The sequence below is a fragment of the Neltuma alba genome, unplaced genomic scaffold (genome assembly GCF_004799145.2).
Source record: "Neltuma alba isolate B1F8T4 unplaced genomic scaffold, ASM479914v2 tig00010268_pilon, whole genome shotgun sequence".
NCBI classification, from domain to species: domain Eukaryota; kingdom Viridiplantae; phylum Streptophyta; class Magnoliopsida; order Fabales; family Fabaceae; genus Neltuma; species Neltuma alba.
Window position 1 is genome coordinate 65,844 of NW_021635193.1, and position 19,345 is coordinate 85,188.

Consider the following 19,345-nt stretch of genomic DNA (forward strand, 5'->3'; position numbering starts at 1 on the left):
TTTAATTGGAAAATATTATTTTTTAATATATGAGTGACAGTAGTTAAATGTTTGCCCCTTTGATTATATAAAATCAATTATTGCGTGATAATATTCACAAAAAGTAAGTTTCCTCCATGATCCTTTTCCGTGGATGATCAAGATGTTAATTTGAGCAGGCTTCTAAGAGGAAAAGATAATTGAGTTCCTCCAATAGCTTTCCTAATCAGTAAGCATCACTTGTTGCCTGGTATGAATTGTGATAGTTTCAATTTTATTTTTTGTTGTTGGATAAGGCAAATTTTATCAGTACATACATATTTTATTTTTCTGAAATTGACAATTATTGTTCCCATAAAAGGGCATTTGTTTCAGCAAACTACACTATTTCTTTTATGCCGATATATGTTTGAAATTTCTTATTACTGTCAATAAAGTTGATTTTGTCACAGTGCCATACGACGTGCATTTAATAAAATTAAAATCAAAATTTAAATAATATTACAAATAAATTACAATCCTAACTACATTTTGTACTGTAACAGAAATAAAATCACAATTTTATATTATGTAAACATTCTCAATAAAAAGTAAATTGAATGAATTTTTTTTATTTATATCTTCAAATATTGAGGAAGTCAACTTAAATTGTTGAAACAATAGGAACTTTCGCTATAATTTAGTTAAATCTCAGATAACATAATTTATTCTTGTTAATAAAATATGACAACAAATTACTAAATCACGTAGAAAATGATTTTTTTATATTAATCTGTAGATAAAATGAATATTTGTAGTAAAGTCCATCTATATAATTTGCATTTTAGTACTAGCGTTATATTATTACCAGCATCAACCTGAAGATTACACAAAATTGTACGAAGATGAAAACGATGGAGGCAAAACGGTTAGAAAATTGAAAACATCGAGCTCCCTTTCAGTTATCACCCCGCCCACACGGTCAACAGAAAAAGCATGCGAAGCTTATTGCTAGTAGGTGGAGGGGGAGTTCCTCGTTTTCCGAGTTCACTCAGCTTCTCTTTCTACAAATCTAACAAACTTTTGCTGTCTGCCCGAGCCACTGCGACGATGGCCACTGTTGAGGAGTTCGTGAAGGGCAATGTTCATCCCAACGGGGTCGCCGTCATCACCCTTAATCGCCCCAAAGCTCTCAACGCCATGAACCTAGGTTTTCTTTCGCATTTATTCGCATTTATCATTCTGTGCTTTCGTTATGCAGAAGCTTTTTATACTAGTTTCTTGAGTTTTTTGCTTGATGTGTTTAGTAACGAAATGTATTCGAGGTGTGCTTCTGGTAGTTTTAGTTCCATTACAATACAGAGTCATGGGGAGCTCGCAAGACCTAGATTAGTTATGTAAGCACCCGGAAATTGGGGTTGTGATGATTGGGGATTTTGAATGCAGATTCGTTGACTGTTTAGTTGCAGGGTAAAACAATGGTCTACGAATTCTTTCTTTCTCGTTCTACTAAAGTTGACTTTTTCTTTTCACCAAAAAAAAAAAGTTGACTTTTTCTTAGTGAGTAAGCTGTTCCTCTTGGAAATATGTGGCGCAGATATGGACATAAGGTATAAAAGTTATCTGGACGCGTGGGAATCGGATCCAAATGTCAAATGTGTTTTAATTGATAGTAGCTCATCTCGTGCCTTTTCTGCAGGTATGATTCGGTTATCAAGAATCACATAATTCCCTTCTCTTTCTTGGCCATTTTTCAATATCAACATGTTTCTAGCATAGACATTTCATACACAGCTCTTTTTGGAGGGAATCTCCTTTAGACTTAGGATTATTTGGTTTCAAGTGTTGGGTAATATTTGAGGGCTAACATTGATGGTGAATGCAGGAGTGGATATTAAAAGGGTTGTTGTTGATATTCAAAATGACAAAAGAACGCCTTTAGTCAAGAAGTTTTCTTTTAATACTTGTTTCTCCTCCATTCTGCACATATTTGAATTATTTTGTTTCTTGGTTGTGCGTTTCTGTCAAGAATAAACAACTTCTTCTGATGCTAGATTAGTTCATTGCCATGAGTTCTTTCACATAATTATCTATTGCTAGTTAATAACTGCGATCTTAGTTTATCTGCAGGTGGTGATGTGAAGCAGATAACAATAAAAAACCAGCTATCAGATATGATTGAGGTCCAACTGTGTTCTTGTAGTTATGTCTTTAGATTCATATAGCCTTTATTATTTATTAAAGACTTGCCATACGAATACCTATCATTTATTGGTTGGGGACCAGTCATGTTCTTCATAACAAATAAAGTCTCACGTTTTACTCATGAAAGTTAGCTTTAGTTGTTTTGTTTAACGTACCATAAGTATGACAGTTGATGTTTTGGGCATCAAGTTTAAAAGATTAAGCGTAAAATACGCATATTTGGCATCTTTTCTGAGTATTGGTTTGTACATCTGAACTAGATTGGTTGTTAGCTATGTCATATGGTTTATTGGGAAAGAATGGAAAGAATGGCAGGTGCAATTGAGATGGTTTTAGACGAGTTTATTTGTATTGATTGAATTACATTTTATTCCTTATCAGTGCTGTCGCCTGATGTCAAATCTGTTATCCAGCCTCTTGTATTTTTGCATCATTTGTTGATGTATTATGACAAATAATGGCCCTATTATGCTGCATTTCAGATTTTCTCTGCTGAGTATTCTTTGATATGCAAAATTTCTCAGTACAAGAAGCCATATATAAGTCTCATGGATGGAATAACAATGGGTTTTGGAATTGGACTATCTGGTCATGGCCGCTATCGTGTTGTAACTGAGGTTTGCACTTTATGATTGTGGCTTGTTTAATTGTAAGTATATCCTAAACTTTTAACATTGCAGATCTTGCTTTTGAGTTTCCCCCCTAATGTGACATTTTTCAGAGGACTGTTCTTGCAATGCCAGAAAATGGAATTGGTTTGTTCCCAGACGTAGGCTTTTCATATATAGCAGCACAAAGTCCAGGAGGAGGATCTGTTGGTATGTTTTTAACTTTATACTACCCTCGGTTCTAAATACAAGATCCACTTTGTACTAATATTTTATATTTAGGACTGGAGGTAGTAGTATTTTAGAATACTGAATTCCTCTTTTTCTTTCTTTCAATAGATGAACTTATAAGGATCAGAGGGGTGGTCAGAATATCATCTTCTGTTTATCTTTTTGCACACTACTCCCCCCTCATCACTTGTCCTCAAAATACTGGGCATGGTCTTTACTTAGAGTTTCATTTCTACTTCTGATCAGTCTTGTCAAATATGCTTCACTGGCTGTTTCACTTCTTCCAATGGTTTCTAATACACGGGTCAATATGAAAATTTTATGCATTTCAGGTTCTTATCTTGGATTGACGGGAAAAAGGATTTCTACTCCTTCAGACGCAATATATGTTGGCCTGGGAACCCATTATGTACCATCTGAAAAATTAGGTCCACTGAAGGAGGCCCTTTTGGCAACAACCTTGTACGTCTCAGTCACATCCACATGAATGCATACACATGCACACTTGGGCACGCGCATGAATACACTTGATATATATAACCATTCTTTGTTGTTTGAAAATGACTAGGAGTCACACACAGAGAGCACATATGTGGCCTATGATTTGGTACACCATTGTAAGCTAGAAAGATCAAAACATACACACTGACACACACAAAGGTGCATGCACACACAGCCTATCATTTGGTAACGATTAGTATGCTAGAAAAGTAACTGCAAATATACAGCCATATCTTATTGTTTGAAAATGATCAGAAATCTGTGTCTCAATGGACGACTTTCCTATAAAATTATTACCCCCTACCTTTTGCTTAGATTATATACATGTAATACAAACGATGTTTAAATTAGTCAGCTACATTGTGGAATATTGATTAGTCAAATTCATAATGCAAATTACCAATCTTTAAGGATAATTGTCTTGCCAAATCCGGTGATCATGCAGTTCACATGATCCGCATCAGGACATCAAAGTTCTTCTGGCAAAATATGAGTCCACTCCTGAGAACGAGGCGCAGTTGAAATCACTTTTACCTCAGATTCTTTCATCTTTTGGAGTAAATAAATCGGTTGTAGAGACAATTGAAGAGCTAAAAAAGCACCAATCTAGTACTGATCCTACCGGTATGCTTATTGACCTCCTTGCTGATGTTCAGAGTTGTGGGTTGCCTGATTAATTGTTCGTTATATTTATTTGCATTTTACCTTAGTTGTGAAGTGGGCTAATGAAGCCCTCGAAGATCTTGGAAAAGGGGCTCCTTTTTCACTTTGCTTGACACAAAACTACTTCTCTAGAGTTGCCTCTGCTCAGGGAAAAAATGACAACGAATTATCCACGGTAAGTCTGTAGTTTTCTGAATCCATTAGATTTTGATAGTTTTTGTTGATTCCATTCAAACTTATTAATTTACAATGTGTGCTACGCCTGCGCTTGGACAAATTCAGCTGTGTGGTGTAATGAAAACTGAATATCGCATTGCCTTAAGGTCTTCCCTCCGACATGACTTTGCAGAAGGTGTCAGAGCTTTACTGGTGGACAAGGATCAGGTTCTCTTTTCTTACACCTTCGTATTCTAAAATTTGATATAGAAACAATGTCATTATATCGCGAAACGGAAAATATAGGTGCAGTGTATATTTTGAAATAGAATTGTTGGTGCTACAGACACGAGCCAGCAAAGCAAAATTTATGCTTCGTGCCTAGTTTGCTTGTTCGGAAGCTTGGTAATGGTACAAGGTTGAAGGATGTACTTATGCTACCTAATAACTACACCTGGCTTCTTATACAATTAGTTCCTTATTAGGATTAGTACGATTAGTCCTCATCACTCTGATATTTCATATTTCCTCTTTAACCCGGAAAATGATTTATCCTTAAATATTCGGTATATATTGTTCTCTGTTTACAGTGGTGTTCAATGATTATTTTCCTGCAGAACCCTAGGTGGAAACCGTCAAGCTTGGAAGAAGTTGATCAGCGTGATGTGGAATCCGTCTTTGAACCACTAGGACCAGAGACTGGGGAGCTCAATGTGGCTTAGAAGGAAACTTTACTCATCAAACACGAGATTTTAGATAAAGGAAAAATAAAAAAATAAAAAACCGCCGAAATTAGAGAATTTCATACAAGGACTTGGTCTCAAAATTACTAATGAGTTCTTATTTGCAATTTTTTTTATTCCGGCGGTTTTTTTTTTTGTTGCAATTTTCCCTTAGATAAATACAGCAAATAAGCGATCGGGCTTTTCTCCTCTACTTAACTGCTTCTCTTCTACCCAAAACTGAGTACCATTTTGAGTGTAAAAACTGATGATTAAAAATTACTCATATTACCTTTAAGCTCCGTTCCTCTGAAGTGGATTTGGAAGGAATGAGTGAGGAAATATTTTACTCCCCACCTCTCACTTGGTTAAAGAAAAATAGAGGGGAGTCCCCTCTCCTCCTATCCCTCCCCTTTAAAATGAGGGGATTTAGATAGAAACGCTATGTTAGTCTATTACGCCTTTGTTGTCCCATCTCCTTTCATTAAACCAACCACTGTTAGTCTACTACGCATGGACTTTATGTTCAATGGATGTGCGCATGCACACATAACTATTTTAATCGCTCACAACGATGGGTCAGCATCGAACCTCTGAGAATCTGAACCAAAATAAGTACTAGAGCAGAGTAGAGTGTAGTGTACACACACACACACACAGCACAGAATTGCTTGACAAAGCAGTACAACATGTGGGATAAATAGAATTGCTTCATTGTTATGAACAATCTCCAATTCTTAGGCTTCGTAGCAGATCAAGATATCCAAGACGTTCAGGACGGATGTACCTACAAAAACAAACCTTAGTTTTATACATCCGTGGAAAAACAACACAAGTACAAATGCAACTTATGATTTTCTTTTCTTCTCTTCTCTTTTTTAATTGGGAAAGCAAGGAAAGCATAATGCCTCTACTTAACAGACCATAACATCTAATTGGGGAATCACAGAAACAAACCCTTAGTCCTTAATATAATAGGTAAATAACTAATTTAAGAATATTAAGTAAATTAGTTAAACTAGTTAATTATAACAAATACATGTTGATTTTTTTAAACTATCCTCTTTAATCATATGTTGAAATTACCTCTCAGTGGGAATATTATATAATCAATAAAAATATTTTGAAGAAAAAATTATCAATTTGGGAGACAAAATAAATTAAAGTATTATATTTAGAATCAAATTTAACTTTTAACTAATTCTTGTATTAAGAATTGGAGGTAATATTTCATAATGGGCGAATCAAAATATTTCTTAATACCACTCTAAATAAATAACTTAAAATCACCACTTCATATACATTTTAAAGATTTTGTAGTTTGGATCCTCTGCAATAATGCGGTAGCGAGACAGAGAGTTGGGTCTGACTTAATTCTGCCCGGACTCAGATTTTTGTGGGATGTGCCTTTGATCTTCCTTTTTTATCTGATGATAGGTATGAAAAAAAAACTGTGTAGAGAAAGTAAAGCGGAAGAAATACCCATGTCGAAACAAGAAGTCAATGATCACGAGGGAGCAATTTGGCTTGAAAAACTGTGTCTTGCGTATGACTTCTGCAACTTGCGTAATAGGAATCAGCTTAAAGCTCTCCACTTCTCCGTCTGATATGATATAAAGTCAGTTATAATGAATATTTACTAGAGAAGATGAAGCCACCTATTGTGTATAATAACACAGTCAGAGAAGTTGGTCCCCAAAAAAAAAAAAACACGGTCAGAAATGCATCATTGGAACACAGCTATATAAATTAAATACCTTCATTTGTTGGTTCGAAACTTTCAGGAAGTTTCAAATCGTAACAGAACAGAACATCTCTCTTATATCTGCATCCATCTATGTCCACATACGAAACAGCTCCAACTGGTATGGCTCTGTGAGAAAAGGAATCTACAGCATTAGACAACGAGAACGCCTTTTTTTTGCCCTTTAATTCTTGGTATCATGGCCGTTATGACATACAAAAGATAAGAACAGACCTGATCAATATCCTAAACAGAACAGGAAGAACAAAAAGGATGAAGAAAACTCACTTCAAAAGAAAATCAGGTCAGAGGTAGGGTAATACGGCTGTTATAAAACTTACCCGTTAGAGATGGATCTGGGAATTCCTGCTTCCTCTTCACATTCCTTTGCAAGATTCTCTTGACAATCAATCCCATGCGGCTGTGATTCCATATCAATAGTTAATCAGAACCCTAAAGATTCATGAAGTAAAAGAGACTTCAGGAAACACTTGACAAAGAATTGATGGGATGAGTAGACAAACGGACTATTTAAAAAGCACCAATACCCTTGAATATTAACAGTCATTTGCTATTCTCAGGTTTTCTTTCTTTTCGTTTTTTTCCTTGTTTTCATTTGACTTTTGATTCACCTACTTAGCAAGTAATACACACCAGTCCTCCAGCAACTAGATGATCTAGCATCCCAGGATAAGTGGGTTTTACTTGACTTCTCTTGCCTATCCACAGATGTTTCTGCCCATTCTTCTCAACATAGCCACTCATATGGACTCCATAAGCCTAACCTTTGAAAAGAAAAGGAAAATATTAAAGTGGAAAAGGTATTAAAATAGGAACAAATATGGCTATGGAAACCGACGATAAGTATAATTAAAGAAAATCTAATTCAGGATCCAAATGAGGTAATCCTGTATCAGAGCCTTTTGCACTAACCTTTATTCCAAAATAAGGAGCTGCAGCACGTTCTAAAGAAAAGAAAGTGGGCGCACCAAATGATGATGTTACAGGGAATAACTGACAAAAGATGGATAAGAAGAACAAGTATGCTTCATAGAAAATATAAAATAAGGATGACAAAACATGGACACCTTTACATATCATAACCAGTACCTCATTCCGTATACCTGGAACCCATTCTTCTCCCAAACACTTGACGACATTTCCAACCGCAATGGTCCTCTGCTCAGGCTTCTTCAGTATTGGATGTAATGAAACATAGTCATCAAAGGGGGAACCGTATAATTTATCTCTAGGGAAAATGAACACATCCTTGAAGGTCCTCAATCGATCGGCAAATCTAAAAAAAATTCATACATGACAAATCCGCCACCATTATTGACTTCGGTGAATAATAGCGTCACAGCGACATGATTTAGCTAGGACCAAACACCATAACCAAAGCAAACGACAACCACGAAATAACTAGTCATGAGAAGAACTGAGCATCTAACACAGATTGAGTTAGAAAAATTTTACCCATTGTGAATGAATCCAACAATTTGGTCCTCAATGACAAAAGGAAGGAACTCACATTGCTTTTCCTGCAAGCCGACTCAATATTTATAACAAACACCATGAGTTCCATTCGCCGAGAAACCAATAAATGTACAATTTGAATAGAAAGGCCACAAGGATCAAGCCATTAATAAGAATATACAGAACTAAAGGCCCAATTTAAAAAGGCAGGGGAAAATAACAGAATAGAGAATTCCTGAGAACTTACAGAACCACGATTGCATAATTTAACTTTCTCGAAGTAGCCTTGGAGATAAGAAGAGGAATCTTCTGCGCTAGAATCAGACTGAGGTGTAGAAAGGACATCTTCCCATGAGAAATTGCCAGTGATTGACCTGGAAGAAAAAGCGACGTCGACAGAACTTCGTGTGGATGCCACGACGCGCGAAGGGATTAGAGGCGCCACTTTCATGGGAAGAAAATAAGAGGTTCTATAGGGGACGGAAGAAAACGAAGAACAGGCTCCACAAGGGCGACTGGCAGCGAAATTGAACAAGCCAGCCATTCCCATCAGCTTGTGCACTTCGCTTCAGTAGTGTTGTAATTGATCGACCTGAACAGGCAGAGTCAAAGCTTTGAACTGGTTTTACGCGGTTTTTTTTTTTTTTTCCGGGCTTTCAAGATTCAAGTTTTCTATTAACCCAAGGGAACCTCGTTTTCTGTATTTAACACTTCACCTCAGTCTGGCATTTCTTTAAATATAGTCAGGAATTCAATTCATATGGAGAGGATTATATGATCAGTACTAAAACCCTCTAGAAGTTCACCTCATTTTTTTTGTTTAATTTACTTTCAAGTAATTTTACGTACACCTAAGTAGTTTCATTATTGCAAAAATGAAAATAACATATGGGTGCACCTTAAATTTCGCTATCTAATTAGATGCGTGTTCATTGTCTAATTAGATTTTTTTTTTTAATTTATCCTTAGATATTTAGAATGTTAAAATCTATTATATATAGTTTCGTTATTTCGAAGAATTAAAAAAATTAAGAAACCAGAACCTTGAAATATATAGTTTCGTTGATAAATATATTTTATAGAAAAATATATTTTTTATCCATCTTTGTAGAATAACTAGGTCTAGCCTACAAGGCTTGTCTGGCATATAAGAACACGATCAACAATTTAGTTATTACTGTTACATATCAAAAAGATCAAAGAGCCGACAAATGTTTGATACCAGTACCTTGAAAATAAAAAATAGGTGCCAATATAACTGTAATTAAGATCCATAATCAACAGGCATCTAATTGTAAAAACCAGGTTAAAATTATTGGCTAAGACGATCAAACCACCCGCACAAAAGAAGGCATCACTACCAAAGTGAATTACTACCTCTCTTCTTAATATAAGAGTTAGTTAAAATTAAATTTAATCTTAAATATAAACTTTTATGAGAAAATTACAAATAAAAACTTCCGAATATGTAAAATTGTGATTTGAGACCCTGAATTTGAAAAATAGCAAATAAGCACTCAGTCTCACTTTTGCAAATATGAAATGTGGATAAAATGTCTGAAATACCCCTCAATCAAATTGTGATTTGATCTATTGAAATTGTCATTCACTAAAGTAAACTTGTCATTTGACTGAGAGGTATTTCAGACATTTCACCAATATTTCGTATTTATAAAAGTGGAATCAAGTCCTTATTTGTTATTTTCAAAATTCAGGGTCTTAAATTGCAATTTTACATATTTAGGAGTTTTTATTTGCAACTTTCCCAAATTTTATCACCCAAATTTGTAATTTATTCTCCAAAATATCCCTATTGATTACACATGTCAAAAGATTTTCATCCAAAAGTAACCATGATTAAAAAAGATACTTTAGAAAAATTAATTCATCTTTGTTCTAAATAACTAATTTAACTAATTTTCTTAATATACTCAAATTAATTAAGTAGCTTTCATATTAAAGACAGGATATAGTAATATGTAAATACAGCTACAATCTAGTTTCTCGTGCCTTTTTTCACTTACATGGCAATGCACAGATTTTTAGTATTTACGATGTAAAATGCAGTTTCTTCAAGGCCTACTTTGCTTCCAAAGGGACAAGGAAAAAATGAACACATGTACAAGGCAGCTCTGTGATTTCAGCAGGTCCATAGCTCCAGTAGATCCGCAAGACAATGCTTTTCAACTGAATGTTGTGGGCATGCCAAAGACGCTTCTGCGAGAAATGAAAATGTACAGGTTTTCGCATATTCCATGTTCCACTCATTAGTCAGCAACTACTATTCTGTCTTCTTCTCTTTCTTTGAATTGGACTTCACACGCAGCAATCGTGACATAACATATGACAAGAGTTCTTCATGGTGGGAGAAGGTAAAGTCCAGATGAGCATATTCGAACTCATTATATGAAACATCCACACCAGAATCATGCATGAATAGATAGTGCCTTTTAACCATGGAAGGTCTTATCACTCTGTCTTTCTGTCCAGCAACCAGATCAACAGGAATATCAATAAGCTGATAGAATTCACCCAAATCCAAAGGTTCTGGCGAACCATACGCCTCCATATTAGCAGATGCGTTCCCATGATCGAACATTCTAAATCTTCCCGCGTGCTTCATCTGTGCAAGATGGAGAGCAACACGGAAAGATACTCCTGGCATATCATTCATATTGTAGTGAGGTAATCCTAAAACCCCAACCCAGTTTGAGCTGTCTCCACCAACAACATAACTCATCAAAGTTTGAACCAATCCTCCAACTGCAGGAAGGTTATGCAGATCTCGAGCTAACTTGTTTAGAAGCATGCGGAAAAATCTGGTTGGTATATAGAAAGCAGGTAGAACATGAGACAAAATTGGAGCAACCAGGAACAATAGTTGCTCCAACACACAAAAAACTAGGTTGGAATCATCGTGAAATCCGGCAGGTGATAACAAAACCAGTCTTGAAAGTCTATGAGGCTTCTCTTTAATCCTACGTGTAATAATATACATTATACTAGCAGCTCCTCCTAAACTATGGCAGATTGCACAAAGCTTGTAAGGCTGATTACCATTAGATTCTTCCACAATATCAGGTTGACTAATACTCAATTCAGCAGTTTTTACTTGATGAATTTTTTCTATCATCGCAGGAATATCCTTAGTCCCATGTTCATTGATGGAGTACCGCCAGTATCTGCACTCCATCACCATCATGTCACAGCACAGACCAAAAATGGATTTAAAAATATGCATGAGATGTTAAATCAAATGATTACATTAAACATCAAAACAATAACAACCAAGTAATCTTTTTGAGCTTTGACTTACTGATATGAGGAGATGTTCTTGTTAACATGTTCCCGAGATACCAAACCACGAAAGTTCCCCAGAAATACATCATATCCTGAGAATAAAACAACTATCAATACCCATTCATAATCCTGAAGACATTATTATAAAAAATATGACAGACCTTGATCATATGCTGCAAAAGCGGGCGAGCCAACGACCCCATTAGATACCCAACTGGACCAAAAAATTTAACCGATCAGAATACAGAATACCACAAGTATCACAACCACCGAGAATAAAGTAATCTTTTTTTTTTTTTTGGGAAAGAAATTGAATTTAAAACTGAGGCATGCCGCTTAAGGAGGTGACCAAATAATTTGATTTTTAACTCCCAATAATAGAAGAAATTTACCACAGTAAGATATGTAAACAATACAATGGTGACCCCCCCCCCCGGGACAAAAGTAAAGCAGCAAAACCACGTCAATACAGTTGAGCTGATCAATCCCTCAGCATGTCTAGCAGGAAAATCACTATAATAGAAAGGGCTTAACATCAAAAACACTTGTGTAAACAACTCTGGTCTATAACAAGTAAAATAATTTCCCTCCAACGATATGATGATTATGTTGCAATCAAATGCATGAAACCACCACATAAATGTCACACCACCAGAAGACCTCGCCTCTTCAGTCTTCACTCTGATCATAACTTATAAAATACATCAATAGAAATTGCTCCAAATAGGACAAACACCGGATTCTCACCTACTTCGGAAGCTGGTGGATCCAGGGAGATGCTTTCCCCCCATGATTCTCACCTTCATATTTAAGTTCTAGGCCCCCACTCATCCATCTTTAGATCCGCCAGTGACTCCAGAAATAACAAACTACTTGGCAATTCACAAATGATTCTCACCCCTTACTTGTACTTAAATCCAAATGATTCTAAGTAGAGAAACTATCCTTATCATTCAGTTTCCACATTCCACAATAGTATGAGCTTCAACTGAACAACTGTACAAATCAAATGGAAGAAAGAAGCCCCATGGTCTCGACTAATGATCTCACAATCTCGAATTTCATCCCAAAAAAAAAAAAAAGATGAATAAAGAACTCTTGAGAAGTTGCCAGACACAGAATTAAAGAAAAAACTCAATCTCATAAAGATCCAAGTAACAGAAGCATATCATATAAGCAACAAGCAACATATACATATATGAGAGAAATTCTAATAACAAGCATGTATAACTAGAATGCATGTCATTCTGTTTGATCCCAGTTCTATTCATGCGTGATGCATCAACAATGAGGTAATAAATATCAAGCATTCCAATATTATTACTAAAGGACAGGTAAAAAACCCAATCTGGTAATCAAATCAAAACTAGGAAATAAAGACGCAACAAGATGACTCACCCCATTGATGAATCCAAAATCCCATGCTGAAGATAAACAGCTTGCCGTGCATCTCGTCTGTGACATCAGATTGCAGGTCATTAGATGTTAAACACTGCAATAAGTTATGGCAAAGGCTCCTCAATCTAAAATCCTAATGACCTCAACATTGATCTCTATTCCTAACACAAAAAACATTACAGAGGTTTAATAGGAGTCAATCAGTAGCACGCAAGATATCTCCTATCCCGTTCTGGTCAACCATAGATAGCCAAATGTCATTCATCGAAATTAACTTTGCAAGTTAAATAATCTCTATAACGAAGAGGATCGATAATTAAATTCAAGGTAGTCGAAGACAATAGTCACACTCAAAGCGCCAGACTTTAAAACGCCCTAGGGGACGAGAGGTGCTAAAAAGACGCTTGCCCAAATGAAGTGAGATAGTAAAAAAAATATTCATAACTATAAAATGAAATAAATATTAACTCGTAAAATATTTTAAATATAAAACTTTAATACGGTAATTTAAAATTCAAACTTTCCTATTTCTATTATAAAATTCTCATCTCATATTTATATTTTATAAATAAAATTTTTTATCCTATTTTCATAATGATTAACAACCTAAATTGTGGAGGTTACTTCCCAAGAAGGCTCTATTTCACCTGGGTATTCTTTCCAAAAGAAGAACATATCCATCAGAAGTTATTACACGAATGGCTTCATATGGGTACCTGTCATACGTAAAGGGAAAAACAGATGAAGCAAACATGCTAATTTTTTCAAAATGAAATAAAATAAAAGTAAATGATGTGGTGTATTAGTGCCTTTACCCAAGCTCCGTTATGACATCCTGACATGTCCGAGCATCTGTATTCAGAGACTGGTAAAAACTGGTATTCCTCACTGTGGGTTTTGGGTCATTCTTCACATGCGTAGACGTAGAAACAGAGGCATCCACAAGGGTAGCATGATCATCGTTAGCACGGCTTTCATGAGATGAAAACAACCCGAACAATGTCCTGAAAGATTCTGATGGGGAAAGAAGAAGATGCACTGCCTTGTGCACAACATCGAATACACCTTCTATAAATATTTCTATGGCTAAATGAAGATCCTGGATGGCCAAAATATTTAATAAGCAACCCAATTAAATGGTTTTGAAATCAAATTTAAAAAAGGTAAAATAAAATAAAAAATTAAAAAAAAAATCCAAGTTAATATATAGCAAGGCTGAACAACCTCTATGACTCCGCGTCTCCGATCAGTAGTACGATGAATAATGTAGTCCTTGAGGCTTTGCATGCTCTTATTTGAATATGAACGTGCAGGGCGCCGGTTTCCAGAGGTAGACAGGGCTTTTGACACCATAGAAAAAAAGAACCGGAAAAGCCGGAATGGAATCTGCGGCAAAATCTTGACAGGAAAGCAAACCCAAAATATGACACAGCGGATCCAAAACAGAACAAGCCGTCGCAAAAACTTGAGAGGAAAGAAAACCCAAAATAGGAAATACTGTATCCATGTCATACGCTGCTTATTGTGTTTCGTAAAATTAGCACGATTGACTCTGGAGCTTTGGTATGATGGAGATGCACTATATTCGTACTGATCACCATCTCCTTCTCCAGATGAGTGCTCCAAGTTTGAAGTATCAGAATCCACAGAAAGTTCATGAATGAATTGGTTGAAAGAGGACACGCCACTAAAAAAAATTAGAAACACAAGAGGAAAACGATGTCAATAACAGATTACAAGATCACAGGCATCACTTGTACAGTAGGCATGCATTAAAAACCATAACAAATTGCTTAATCTGCAAGTTCTCGAATAATTAAAGAAGAACAAAACAATTACGAAAATATAGTACTTACTAACAAAATCAAGCAAGCAAGCAAATAATGATAATTGACAATAGTTATGAAAATAAAAAGGAGAAAAAAAAAAAAAAAAAAATTACAGGGTCTTGTTAAAATTCTCAAATCAATCATGGTATAACTTTATAATATGAAAGGGGGCAATAATACTTGTAAGCTCCTATTGTAAATAGGAGGTGCCAGATCCATTTGAAAGTGCAATGAAAAGAATACACACGCGAGAAGTTCAAGTGAGTCAAGCAAGACAAATCTCGCCTTTGCCTCATGTCAGTCCAACAACAGTTGTTAAAGGGCACTAGATTAGGCATGGAGGTCCACAGGAAATATGTTGTGTACATCACAAATGGGCATCATATAAAACTAAAATTCTAAGAGTATTTTAAAATTTTCCCTAGAAAGCAGACCAGGGAGATTTTCACATTTATGGAATATTGAAAAGTACTTCATTAGCGTAAGAAACAAATAACTCAAAACAACTAATACTAATTAATTTCCCAATTTACTAATTCCTCAGCCTTTATTTATGTTCTAGTTTTCTTTGACTTTGTTCTGTGCTAATCATCTAATCTTCTTTCGATATTACCAATTCCCTAGTCATTTTATATTTCTTTCTCGTTCTTAGATATTATAATTATATCAAAAACTTAAAAGGCTAATCCTCCTTCCTTTTCTCTTCTCTCTTCTTTCCTGTTTCTTCTTCAACTTTGTGCCATAAGGAGAACTCTACACCTTGCCAAAGTAAAGAAGCCCATAGAAAGGTGCACAAGAATACAGAAGCCCAGATCCATTTTGCACCGTTAATATAGTAGAATATTAATAGATTGTGTATAGTATTGTATGGTGTCTAGATTCATTTTTTGTCTAGGTTAATCCTAATCAGATCCAACCCAACACATTATTCCGTTCTGTCTATCTCTAAGGCTTCACATGGCAAGGTGCATGCAGAGGTGGACCTTTGAACCTACAACCTGCATGTAACCCATGAAACTCGGAACATGAACGGTGATAGGAAAATGTAATACTGGAATTATCATTAAGAAAAGATAAAACGACTTCTCATAACTGAACTGGAGACTTTTAACAATACTCCCCAAGATAGCATATTACCCATTATCTTAAGGCTTAAGCTGATAGTGAAACCTATATCAGGCTCAAGCTCAGCATGATGACATCATGCAAATCTTTCATATAGAAAAATCTCACGAAGTAATTATAAATGTAACACCTATATCAGGCTTAGCATGATGACGTCATGCACCTATATTAGGCTCAGGCTCAGCATGATGACATCATGCAAATCTTTCATATAGAAAAATCTCATGAAGTAATTATAAATGTAACACCTATATCAGGCTCAGGCTCAGCATAATGACATCATGCAAATCTTTCATATAGAAAAATCTCACGAAGTAATTATAAATCTAACTCACTTTTCCATCCAACGTGGAAAACGGGGTCCACGGAAGGTTGGTCTGAGCTCCCAGCCATGAATACCTTCAAGGATGGTAGCCTTTCCTGGTAATAATGCCAATAAAAGTGCCGATACTCCATTGATCAGTCTCACAATATTGTTCAAGGACTCATAGGTAAATGTTTTCACTGACCTGCGTTAAAAATGAAAACAAGTTCAGATGATCATCCTCGGGCACATACACAGATTACAAAGACACTCAATATGTGAGTTTAAACATTAATGCAACACTGGTGCAACTTCCAACAAACTCAATTACATAGAACTCCAAAATTCTTTCAGCCTAAGCAAATTTTTAGATAGATCATTACCCCAAAGATATAAAATCAATCTTTGCAACACCAACCATAAAATAACAAAATCTGTTTTTACAATCTTCAAAATTAATTAAATAGAGGAAGATGCCTGGATGCAGTTAACTACTGAGGAACTAAACTATCTATAATAGATCACTCAGCCCAGATGGCTTTCTCTTCAGCTATCATGGGATAATGCCACTCGTAGCCATCATACTTTATTATTTTATTGCTACTATTATTGATAACTAAAGTGACTCAGCTGATACACAGCTATGCTTTTGTCATTCCAAAATCAGGATCGTCATTGCAGGAATGCTTGATCATAAAACGACACGTAATTCAGATTTTCGTTTCGTACCCAAGTGAAACTCAATAATCCAGAGTCCCAAAAAACTCCAGTTGGAAAACCAAATCTTGACACTTGTTTGTAATCCCCTGAGGATTGTTTGCCTTTGGAACTACAAAGGTAACACCCAGTAAAGGATATGACGCTAGAAGGGCGACCATCGCCAACTTCACTCGTCAGAGTATCTTTCAACGTTCTTACTACTAAACTATAGCAAGTCAGTATCTATCTCTCAATTCTAATTCAATATCTGAATGAAAAAACTTCATCGATATCAATACTGCAGCAAATCAAGATAACTCTAAAACAACAAGAACACGCTTACTCATGCCCCGGCTTAACAATTGCATCATTTCATCTTTTTAACGATTATCATTCAGCCACAACGATACTGGTATAACCCCCCCCCCAAAAAAAAAAACCAAAAAGAAAAAAGAAAAAAAAACGACAACCGGTTAAAGAAAGCAAGTAGAGCTCCATTCGACAAACTAACGATCCCCATTGAATAGTCAAAAGGATGCTAAGCAACCGATTACCCAGAACTTAACATTATTATTAAATTCAAATCAAATAGAAAATTACAGCAACATATACTGATCGCGTACAGCCACACAGAAACCATTAAAAAGAAACATTACGCAGTGAAGAACCCTACGTTAAAAAAAAAAAAAAAAATCTTAGCATTTAATCGGCCCGTCAACACAACCCATTCCAATCAAATCAATCAACCGCCTAGATAGTCAACTACCATGATAAATACTTACAACTACATAGAAAACAACATTGCCTTACTCTTTAGTAACCGCGAGGACGTTGTCAACCAATCGTTGCATCCTATCATCTATGCAGAACCTTCGGTTATTTAGACTTTAAACCTGTCCAAGCAGCACTTTTCGAGAATGAATTGAGAATAAAGAAGGAATACAAAATCGAGAAGGATATAACCAGAATATGAAGAAAAGATTCGGAGCCGCGAGAGAGATAGGAGGGCAGAATTTTTGAAATTGGGATGGGGTAATATGTGGAGGGAGACGAAACAGCGACGTTTCTCGCCTTACGAGACGGTTAAGGTTTGAAATTCAGATGGAGGACTCTGATTGGGCAGCAAGGATTTTTTGTCGCTTGAAGAAGTTGGGTTATTGCTGAGCGCGTTAACGATTCCACCTGGCGCCTGATATTGGAGACGCATCTTTCATCTGGACCGTTGAAATAATGGACAAGGAAAAGATGAACGGTTGAGATTGGAAAATAGATCACAATTTAACAGAGGCGTTACGGAAGTACACGTGGCTCCTCGGGGGAGCTGGTTATCCATTTGACTTTTTCTTTTTTTTCGCCCGGAAACGAATTTGACTGCAACAAAGTTGACCTTTTTTGCTTAAAAAACTAAACGGATAAAATTGTTCAGAACTTTCATGTCTCACCCAATTATGGACAAAAATGTGTTGTCTATAGAAGTAACGGGGGGAAAATCTATCTAATTTGTTAAAAGTTGTTTTGGTAAAACGTAAAAGCATGGCTTTGGTCATTCACAAATAGTGTTTTTTAATAGCGATCTTTAAAATAGGCCAATCCTAACCTGGTTATATTGAGAAAGGACAAACCCGTCCCAAAAACCGAGTTTTGGGAATGTTTGGATAAGAACAAAACCATAGTTTCAGAAATGTTTTTACAGTATATGAAGTAAATATGTAAAGGAGTTTGTCTCGATTTATAAAAAATGCTTTTGAAAAGTGATTATGGGGTTATCCAAACACCCCCTCAATCATATTGAGACAAGATAGACTTGTCTTGAAATTTTTCAGTACGAGTCATCTCGTCTTGGTAGTAATGTTTTTAATTTTTTTATCTTATTATAAGTATTAAATGTTAGAAACACAAAATGTTTAAGGCATGCGTAATACAAAATATTTACTTCTCTAGTCTTATTTATAAGACATTTTTAGTATGTTTCATACAAATTAAGGAAAACCTTAAACTTCATTAACTCTCATTTAAAATTTAATAACTTTTCAACTTTATCCTTATTTAATATTATACCTCACGTAAATAAAGTCAACACAATAATAAATGAGGGGTGAAATTGTACATCCATACAAAAAATTTCTCTTAGTGCTCTATAAATAGGACCAAAAAATATCTTTCTCTCTGTCCTATAAATAGGACTAGAGGAGTATATTTATAGCTTTTAGCACATATGAAGTTAAATGGTTATTATTTATTTAGAGCTGTCATAGTTGCTTATATTGAATGGTGAAAATTTCTTTTAGAATTATTATGTCTAATTATTATTTATTTGGATGTTTGTTTAAGATGGTTAAGCCCAAAAAAGTTTTAAAAAAAATGCTTTCAAAAAGGCTAGGTCCAAAGAATTAATAATAAGGGAAAAAAAGATGAAAATCCATTGC

The 19,345-nt window shown here is 35.5% G+C and overlaps 3 protein-coding genes across 5 annotated transcripts; 1 reads left to right on the top strand and 2 right to left on the bottom strand.

Annotated features, from left to right (window-relative positions):
* Positions 1 to 894: 894 nt before the first annotated feature.
* Positions 895 to 5,095, top strand: LOC114755390 (3-hydroxyisobutyryl-CoA hydrolase-like protein 3, mitochondrial). 2 transcript variants are annotated; one of them, XM_028944264.1, is made up of 10 exons: positions 895 to 1,168; positions 1,556 to 1,657; positions 2,089 to 2,141; positions 2,646 to 2,780; positions 2,885 to 2,981; positions 3,335 to 3,464; positions 3,949 to 4,127; positions 4,214 to 4,341; positions 4,449 to 4,550; positions 4,940 to 5,095. In XM_028944264.1, exons 1-10 carry the CDS (start codon positions 955 to 957, stop codon positions 5,042 to 5,044), a joined length of 1,245 nt encoding a protein of 414 aa, XP_028800097.1. In that variant the 5' UTR covers positions 895 to 954; the 3' UTR covers positions 5,045 to 5,095. The 2 variants fall into 2 exon arrangements, with proteins under 2 accessions (XP_028800097.1, XP_028800098.1); XM_028944265.1 differs by lacking the exons at positions 895 to 1,168; positions 1,556 to 1,657; positions 2,089 to 2,141 and adding an exon at positions 1,816 to 1,906 and having other exon boundaries at positions 2,644 to 2,780.
* A 503-nt stretch (positions 5,096 to 5,598) lies between these two features.
* LOC114755410 (nudix hydrolase 20, chloroplastic) lies at positions 5,599 to 8,845 on the bottom strand. The gene is made up of 9 exons (XM_028944289.1): positions 8,512 to 8,845; positions 8,265 to 8,329; positions 7,899 to 8,085; positions 7,722 to 7,802; positions 7,443 to 7,568; positions 7,130 to 7,209; positions 6,802 to 6,917; positions 6,527 to 6,647; positions 5,599 to 5,831 (listed from the first exon to the last, which is right to left on the bottom strand). The coding sequence occupies exons 1-9, from the start codon at positions 8,812 to 8,814 to the stop codon at positions 5,762 to 5,764; spliced, it is 1,149 nt and encodes a 382-aa protein (XP_028800122.1). The 5' UTR covers positions 8,815 to 8,845; the 3' UTR covers positions 5,599 to 5,761.
* A 1,375-nt stretch (positions 8,846 to 10,220) lies between these two features.
* LOC114755409 (lipase member M) lies at positions 10,221 to 17,936 on the bottom strand. Of its 2 annotated transcripts, XM_028944288.1 has the most exons (10): positions 17,730 to 17,936; positions 16,252 to 16,425; positions 14,477 to 14,649; positions 14,187 to 14,348; positions 13,778 to 14,061; positions 13,610 to 13,678; positions 12,963 to 13,019; positions 11,726 to 11,778; positions 11,581 to 11,656; positions 10,406 to 11,446 (listed from the first exon to the last, which is right to left on the bottom strand). In XM_028944288.1, exons 2-10 carry the CDS (start codon positions 16,370 to 16,372, stop codon positions 10,546 to 10,548), a joined length of 1,896 nt encoding a protein of 631 aa, XP_028800121.1. In that variant the 5' UTR covers positions 16,373 to 16,425; positions 17,730 to 17,936; the 3' UTR covers positions 10,406 to 10,545. The 2 variants fall into 2 exon arrangements, with proteins under 2 accessions (XP_028800120.1, XP_028800121.1); XM_028944287.1 differs by having other exon boundaries at positions 10,221 to 11,446; positions 14,187 to 14,649.
* Between the last annotated feature and the right edge of the window lie 1,409 nt (positions 17,937 to 19,345).

What these genes read in the sequence shown, in the direction of transcription:
- LOC114755390 (XM_028944264.1), top strand. Translation starts at nt 955, where the DNA reads ATGCGAAGCTTATTGCTAGTAGGTGGAGGGGGAGTTCCTCGTTTTCCG. An exon ending in GCCCTTTTGGCAACAACCTT is followed by an intron (nt 3,465 to 3,948) that starts GTACGTCTCAGT and finishes GTGATCATGCAG; the next exon opens with TTCACATGATCCGCATCAGG. An exon ending in TACTGGTGGACAAGGATCAG is followed by an intron (nt 4,551 to 4,939) that starts GTTCTCTTTTCT and finishes ATTTTCCTGCAG; the next exon opens with AACCCTAGGTGGAAACCGTC.
- LOC114755410 (XM_028944289.1), bottom strand. Translation starts at nt 8,814, where the DNA reads ATGGGAATGGCTGGCTTGTTCAATTTCGCTGCCAGTCGCCCTTGTGGA. An exon ending in AATTATGCAATCGTGGTTCT is followed by an intron (nt 8,330 to 8,511) that starts GTAAGTTCTCAG and finishes GTCGGCTTGCAG; the next exon opens with GAAAAGCAATGTGAGTTCCT. An exon ending in TTTCGAACCAACAAATGAAG is followed by an intron (nt 6,648 to 6,801) that starts GTATTTAATTTA and finishes ATATCATATCAG; the next exon opens with ACGGAGAAGTGGAGAGCTTT.
- LOC114755409 (XM_028944287.1), bottom strand. Translation starts at nt 17,770, where the DNA reads ATGCAACGATTGGTTGACAACGTCCTCGCGGTTACTAAAGA. An exon ending in GTCCTCGCGGTTACTAAAGA is followed by an intron (nt 16,426 to 17,729) that starts GTAAGGCAATGT and finishes TTTTTAACGCAG; the next exon opens with GTCAGTGAAAACATTTACCT. An exon ending in GATGTCATAACGGAGCTTGG is followed by an intron (nt 13,679 to 13,777) that starts GTAAAGGCACTA and finishes TACGTATGACAG; the next exon opens with GTACCCATATGAAGCCATTC.